At 41.2% G+C, this 8,012-nt stretch overlaps 1 protein-coding gene across 7 annotated transcripts; it reads right to left on the bottom strand.

The window, feature by feature from the left end:
* Positions 1–2,453: 2,453 nt before the first annotated feature.
* Positions 2,454–7,719, bottom strand: LOC147640145 (sorting nexin 2B-like). 7 transcript variants are annotated; one of them, XR_015262528.1, is made up of 7 exons: positions 7,362–7,693; positions 6,140–7,254; positions 5,805–6,014; positions 4,664–4,924; positions 3,477–3,563; positions 2,749–3,021; positions 2,454–2,588 (listed from the first exon to the last, which is right to left on the bottom strand). XR_015262528.1 is itself a non-coding variant. In XM_086777728.1 (6 exons), the coding sequence occupies exons 2-6, from the start codon at positions 7,184–7,186 to the stop codon at positions 2,911–2,913; spliced, it is 1,716 nt and encodes a 571-aa protein (XP_086633854.1). In that variant the 5' UTR covers positions 7,187–7,254; positions 7,362–7,719; the 3' UTR covers positions 2,719–2,910. The 7 variants fall into 7 exon arrangements, 3 of the variants coding, with proteins under 3 accessions (XP_086633854.1, XP_086633845.1, XP_086633862.1); XR_015262526.1 differs by having other exon boundaries at positions 2,454–2,579; XM_086777728.1 differs by lacking the exon at positions 2,454–2,588 and having other exon boundaries at positions 2,719–3,021; positions 7,362–7,719.
* Between the last annotated feature and the right edge of the window lie 293 nt (positions 7,720–8,012).

The raw sequence follows: 8,012 nt of genomic DNA, 5'->3' as shown, positions 1-8,012 counted from the left end.
TGTAGCAATGGGTGAGACAGTCAAAAATAAAGAGATGACACAAGCAATCCTCAAGGGAGTCAAGGAGGAGTACAAGCACTTTGTTACTTCTATTGCTATGAGGAAAAAGTTTCTTTCACTTGAAGACCTTACATCCCTTCTACTTCAAGAAGAAGAAAGGTCATTGAAAGACACACCCAACTCAAGCAAACAAGAATCAGAACACTTACAGTCTACAGAGGAAGAGGAAGATCTAACTTTAGAGCCAGGAGTGGAAGAGGAACCACAACTACAAGCAAGAGGTCCACATGAAGCTTCAAACTCACCAACTGAAGCTACAAATTCATGGCGCAGCTACAACAAGTTGTAGAAGATGATTGGTATGTCTTAGGAGCTTCTAACCATATGGCTCGTCATGCTGAATGCTTCAAATAAGTTCATCCCATCTTAAAGGATGCATCAATGATTACAAGAGAGGTCTCCCATCATACAATACAAGGACAAGGCATTATCCCATTACAAACATCATCAAGTCATGTAAAAGTTTTAACAGATGTCTTCCTTGTTCCAGGTATAACCAAAAACTTGATTTAATTTGGTCAAATAGTTGAGGAAAGTTATGATATAACATTCAATTTAAGACGATGCTTTGTTGAGAATGACAATAGGAAAGTTGTTGCATATGGAGAAAGAGTTGGAAGACTTTTCAAGCTGAAATTAGATGATTCTCACCATGCTCACTTCTCATCTCAAACCCCGTCAAGCTCACTTACTCTTTGGCATTAGAAATTAGGTCATGTAAATCATAAAAAGCATCATGCATTTAAAAAGAGTTCGGCTTGTAGAAGGGTTGTCCATGCTACAGCTCAATGAGCAAGAAAGCACATGTCCATCTTGCATGTTTGGAAAGCAACAAAGAACCAAGTTCAACAAAAGCACTTACATAGCAAGGCAAGCATTGGAGATCGTCCATAAAAATCTATGGGGTCCAAGCCAAACAACATCTATTGGATGAGCACACTACTTCATGACATTTGTGGATGATATGTCCATGAAGGTATGGGTCTATTTCCTAAAGTAAAAGTATGATGCTTTTCTCTATTTCCAGCAGTTCAAAGCAATGGTAGAGAAAGAATGTGGATCAAAACCTTGAGGTTAGGTAAAGGGGGGGAATACATGTCCATAGAATTTGAAGGGGAGGGATACATGTCCAAAGAATTTGAAGGCTTTTGGAGGCAGCAAGGCATAAAGAGGCAATACACATGCTCCTACAACCCTCAACAAAATGGAGTAACAAAGAGGAAGAATAGGGTGATTGTTGAGCATGCCAAAGCCATGTTAAATGAAGCAAATCTTCCATACCACTGAGGTGACTAGATAATGAAAAAAGAAAATGAAACAACTAGCTATACATAACAAAGTGATCATGCAAAGAGACAAGATAACCCTCTAAATACAAAGTACAAAAGGGCGGGGAGGGAGAGAGAGAGAGATATACCAAGCCAAGCAAATAGGGAGGGAATACATGTCCATAGAATTTGAAGGGGACGGATACATGTCCAAAGAATTTGAAGGCTTTTGGAGGCAACAAGGCATAAAGAGGCAATACACATGCTTCTGCTGCCCTCAACAAAATGGAGTAACAAAGAGGAAGAATAGGGTGATTGTTGAGCATGCCAAAGCCATTTTAAATGAAGCAAATCTTCCATACCACTGAGGTAACGAGATAATGAAAAAAGAAAATGAAACAACTAGCTATACATAACAAAGTGATCATGCAAAGAGACAAGATAGCCCTCTAAATACAAAGTACAAAAGGGAGGGAGGCGGGGGGGCAGGGAGAGAGGGAGAGAGAGATACCAAGCCAAGCAAATAGTTCTCATCAACACCCAAGCATAAATTGCTCACTTGATTTTGACATAAGTGCAAAAGACCAACCCCCAATACCTTAAAAGACTATTAAAAAATATCCTAACCTTGTGCTAGAGATATCTTAGGTGAAAAAGAGGAGAGTTGGTTCGAAGAGTCCAATTAAAGTTGAGTGCAATCAAAGTTGAAACTAGAGCTTGAACAAATGGTTGAGTGTGAACCACCACCCACATTTGAACTCAAGTGCAAAATAAAAGAAAATAGACACATGTGGGGAGGAAAAAGGTGAAAGTAGAGAAATCTCTTATATATATGTATTTTTAAAGAATGACACAACCCTAATAACTAGAATTCAAACCTTCTTGATCTTATTTTATACTAGCCCTTATGAGGAAGTAAAAGATTTAAATTACTCTACGAGCAATAAAAACAAGTTATTATTTCCCAATTTAATAAATTTTCTCGTCTTTGCGCAAGTAAAAAACATATTTATCCATATCAAAAATATATTCAAGGTTACTTTAGGAATTATAATCATATCCATAATTGCACGCTCAAGACCATTAACTTTGAAACCTATACCAAATTGAAAAATATAAACCAAAAAAAAGAAATGAAACATATATTACATCTCAAAAAAATTCTTGGCGACTTTCGTCCCTGCTCGACTGGTAGGTCTTGCAATCAAGCTCCCTTCTGCCTTTGCACTCGAAGGCTGATTTCCGTCCAGCCTGAGGAAACTTCCCAATTTTCATAAATTTTCTTGTCTTCGTACAAACAAAAAGCATATCTAGCTATATCAAAATTATTCAAGGCTATTTTAGAAATTATTATGATATCCATAAAAACACTCTTGAGCTGCTCAAATTGAGAGTGAAAAAAAGCAACGTATATATTTACCGGCAATGCAACGTATACATTTATTTGAGGCAATTAGCTTTCCTGTCTTTTTGATAGGGGAGCTTCCGTTACAGAACTGAAACTGTGAATCATGAGAGCGCACTCGATACAATAGAGGCCATATAGAATGTCCCCAATTAAGGGTCCAACCAAATGACCAAATTATGAAGGCTTAGGTGTGCTTAAGACAGGGAAATTTGGTACCCTTCCATCAGGATTAGATTCTTCAGCCACTCTGGACCAGACATTTGCAATTTTTTCTGCATATCCAACCTGGAACCAACAATGAAAATGTTAGACTCTCTCTCTCTCTCTCTCTCTCTCTCTCTCTCTCTCGTCCATTCACAAAGGGAGTTTTGGTCAAGTACTAAAAATATGAGCACAAGAAATGTGTGGAGCTTCCCTTGCACCACATACAGTAATGATTTATTTAAAATCACCATCATTAGGCCAATAGGAGACCAAGCCACCTTTAGATGGGCACTCAAGTTGCTACTATAGACGGGTCTACTCCAGGGAAAACAAAAAATCACTATATTTAGATATCGTGCAAGTGAAAGGAACAAAATAATTCCTCACTAACGTCTTTTGTAAAATGTTTTCCTTGCAAACTGCTCATTTTAACCTGAGATCACAAATAGTGGACTGATGTGTAGCTTTTTTTAAAGAAAAACTAGGTATGCCAATAATTTTAAAGAGGAACAAGGCTCAAGATAGTGGTTGCAAACCTGATTATGAACAAATCCTTTGAGCATCTCCAAAAAATCTCTTTGCCTTTCAGAATCAAGGCGCTCTAGCTCACTTCTATTGATTTCCTGTGATGCCAATCAGAATTGAATAAGCTTCCCTAAAATTTGTTACAGATTCGGCTCATGTCATACACAGGCTACAAGATTGAAATCAGATTAATCACACACAAAAAATAAAGTAAGCCTATCCCTAAGGTCTCCAAGTATGGACCACTTGCCAAATCAATCTATCCCCCATCAAAATCGCTGACAACCTTTCTTGGCGACTTTAGCTGTGGAAGAATCACCACAACAACTTGGGAATGGAGAACCTAGGTTACCCTTTTCTTGCTACACAGCTCGCCTGGGATGCCAGGTTAAGATTCTGAGCCACCACTGCCTATAAGATTCTAACACTGGGAACTTGATTGCCCAAAGGCCTTGCAAATTTGGTAGGGGCTTCACGCTGGAGAGCCATGAAGCTCACTTCATTATTTGAAGCAGATTCCTCCATAATGGAGGCAGGCCCAGCAGTACTCTACAAGGAGAGCATCACGACAGCTGACACATCAGATTATGGCCACCACAGCAACCCAGGTTCCCCATGCCACTGTGGACTCCCTCCATCTCCACTAATGAAGGGTGGGAGCTCATCAACAGCATGCTGCACGCCACATTCGGCGTGCTGAGGCAACAAGGCCACATGATGGAGACCATCACATTCATTTTGACAGACCTCGTTGACACCCTCCATAGCCGATGGAAGCCCCCCCCGGGGCATGCATGGGTGGTGCGCAGCCTTTTATCCAGAGCGCCTGAACACAATTTTAAAAGTGAGCACCATTAAACATCATCAGAACCATCAAACACAATTTTAAAAGTGAGCACCATTAAACATCATCAGAACCATGGTCACGCAGAGAGGGCCAATCAAATCATTGCAGGTAGGCTTCTTGCATGTGCAAGCATTTTCCTATAATCGTCTATTTCTAGTAATGTGTGACTTTCATACAAGGGCACCACTTACCAGTAGCAGCAGCAGAATTAGAGAACGTAAAGATACAAGCAGCAAAAGACTTTCTTGAATATCGACCAAATGATTAAGGTGGTGAAGACAATATAAGAAGACTCAAGATTTATCTTAAAACATTTGGAAGAAAAAGCAAGTAGATGATATAAAAAAACACCTTAACACGTTCATATTCCCTTGCAGCACTGTCCCGGGATTCCTCCATAGTCGTCAATGTCTCTTTGAGCTCTTCTATTTTCCGATTCCTTGTTTTGTCACCTCCAAATATCTTAGAAGATGCAACTGTGAGCTTTTCGATTCTAGTGTTCAAAGAAGAAATTTCCGTGATCAATGTTTGCACGGTAAGCAAAGCAGTTGACCGGTCGTTGAAGGCCGTGCGAACAGACTGCATCAAACTGAGATACTCATGAAGCTCATCCTGCCACGTCAAGAAAGCCAACTATCAACCTCAATTGATCACTTCACTGTTCTTCCGGGATCAAAAAAACTCCTTCCTAACCTTAATCATTCAAGCCTATTAACATACAAGCCCGATTAAAACATCAACAAAGATTTACAAGTTTTTTGTTTTTCGAGCCGGGCCCTAAAACAGCCTTGGAATGAAGCCCATAGACAATGCTTTCGTCGTTAGCTTCATGGAATTGGCTCGGGGGAGTCATCAGGAGCATGACAGCTACAAAGCACTCTCTTATGAGGAATCAAGGTACTGTAGTAATTGCCTGCCACAGTGCACCGACTAAAAACTCTGTTTACCCGGCAGGTTTCTGAGTAGGAATTGCCATACCCACATTGAGCGTCGGCTCGAAGGTGGTGTCCCTGTCCGGCAAAGTTCAAACATTTAGAGTCTCCCAAGTACTCTTCATGCTAGGCGAGGTTGACCATATTCAATACTATTGGGACTCTTCTTATGCATGCAGCTTACATGGGGAGAATTACGTCATTTCCCCTGCCCCAAGGGGAGATCAGAATTGAGTTCCCCACATCGAGGGGGTCCCTTATATCCCCACCTGAAGGAGGATATTGACTGTGAAGAGCCCCCATGTAATGTGGTACAGCCTCACAAAAAAAATTACAAGTAATAAGAAAGAATTAAGACCAAAAAGCACTAATACGAGAAGTCTATCCTTGAACAACAAGATCACATTGGACATAAAAATACAAAGTCCAGCCCTTGACACCTTGATGCAGTTCTAAAATCCATCATCTATTGTCCCAAATGAAATTGTGTTAGTTTACATATACAATATTAGGTCAGCATCCCAGCTATGGTAAACACTACGATGGTTCACGATAAGTACCAAGTGTCTCACTGACTGTGCGTTTGCCTCTCGGTAAAATCGGCTCGCTTTTACAGCTGCTGTAGCCAACCGTTTTGCATCTGCTGCATGGGTTCTTTGAGTATTGAACACGGCTTCTTCTGTTTCAAACTTTGCAATTTTTATAAAGGCTAAGCCAAGCTCTCCCATAATTTCACCTACCTCTTGCTGTGCTTTGACGAGAACCTCAGCCTGCACGTAAACCTTTGAGATTAAGAGACAGGCTCTTGCATGTACATATATCAAGGATGTTTTGAAGGAAGAAAAAATTCCCAAATACAAACCCACACACCAAACTTGACTAGTCATAAGCTTACCTGTTGTGATGCCTCGCTCAAACGATGCTCCAAATCCTCTAATTTTTCTTTCTTTTCCAAAAACTCTTTGTCTTCCTCATTCACCGCAGGCTTGACTCCACCCCACTCAATTGTGACAGACTGCTTCAACTCTTTAAACAAACGCACAAGATCTCTGCCTCCTTTAGCAGGCTGGGCAACATCTTGAGGTGTCATCACTACGCTTCCCTCTCCAAACAGCTGACGTGGAAGATTTACAGCACCATCAAACATCCTTGATGCAATGTCAGTGGTTGGTACCAGAGGCAGCTTTCCTTGTGATTGCAAAAACAACCTCAGCTCATCACTCAATCTGATAACTGGATGGTTGGCTAGTCTACAGATATACTTCTCAAGTGCAGCCCTCCTCTGTTCAATAAACTCTTGCTTTTGCATGACCTGGCTCTCCACGATACTCTTGTCTGGACGAGCAGGTATAAAATAACCCCTGTAAGCTTCTGCAAGCCTATCAGCTAGGGTCACAACATCCCGAAAACGTCTACGAACAGAAAAATCATGTCCACCATATCGTGGTATGTTTGTCTGAGTGGCTATGAGGTATGTGACATAAGTATTGCTCCCAGGTACGATCGACGAGCTTGCATTGTCCTGCACTTTCTGTGGCTGAGAAACTGTGATGGTTAAGTACTCCGAAAACGAAGACGATGAGGATGACAATGGCAGAGAGTTCCCATGCTTTTTTGAGCTGCCATTGCCAACAGTGGGGTCGCCAACATAGGGGGTGAAGACCACATCAGCATAAGAAGGAGGTTCTACAAATGGATCTTCTCTGAACTTGTTAGAGCTTCTTGCAAACGACATTCTGTACGTATTTTCAAAGGGAACTTCTTCTTTGGGGGGTGACAGAGGGTGAGAATTCACCACAGGCAAGTTTTGCGACACGACACTTCCGTAATCACTGTTCGATAGGTAAGTGTGAGCGGAGGACTCAAGAACAAGGCTTTCCATTGCATCTGTGGAAGGGAAAATCCGGGCGTTCTGTGATTCCTCATCCTCAGGCCCCATCATCACAGCAGTGTAGGCCAGAACTAGAAAAACCTAGTTTTATACGCTAGGGTTCATCAGAGTAGCTCCAACTGGAAACAAGAAGATTTTGCCTGTTGTTTATCTAGATTTCGAGCACGCAACCGAAGCGAATTTTGTACAAATGAGGGCATGATGTTAGAGAAGCTCAGGAGAATACCTGATTCAAACACGCGATGATGCAGCCCTACGGACGATGCTCCTTGTGTAGCCAATCTGTGCTACTTCGCGTGGCCCGTGACCGATGATGGTAAAAAATAGGGTTTTGTGTAGCCAAGTTGTTGCTGAATCAGAGAACGACGCTGCTGCTTAATAGAAAGAAAACGGTGTTTGTCTGAGAAACCCTAAGTAGCAGAGATCAGACACACCCTAAGTTCCAGAAATCTACGGTCTCGGCCAGGGCGGACCTGGAAAGCCGTACAAAATAAAGCCGAGGGGAAGTGACGGACGTGGGAACTTTTTCAAACGCGATTTTGATTTGCATCCGTCCGTGCCTCTAGCACGCCTTCCACACGTGTAGAGTGGCCATGCCAGCATGCGCAGTCCTCAAAAATATCTGATTACATCAAAAATTATCCTCGTGGCATTTATTTCATTACCATAAATTTAAAAAATATCTTGTTCAATGTTCATGTTTTTGGAGTAGAGGATTATTTTTCATAGCTCAGTTAAATTGTTTTAAAAAAGAAGAGGATTATTTTTATTTTTTTGGGACCAAATTGTTTTAAAAAAGAAGGGGATTATTTTGTCATAGCTTACCTTGATTTGTTCTTGTGATACCCCAAGGTAATGACTGAAGGTTTTCATAAGG

The sequence above is a fragment of the Cibotium barometz genome, chromosome 3, assembly GCF_041138505.1.
Source record: "Cibotium barometz isolate CiBa-2024 chromosome 3, ASM4113850v1, whole genome shotgun sequence".
NCBI classification, from domain to species: domain Eukaryota; kingdom Viridiplantae; phylum Streptophyta; class Polypodiopsida; order Cyatheales; family Cibotiaceae; genus Cibotium; species Cibotium barometz.
This window is presented reverse-complemented; position numbering and strand designations above follow the sequence as displayed.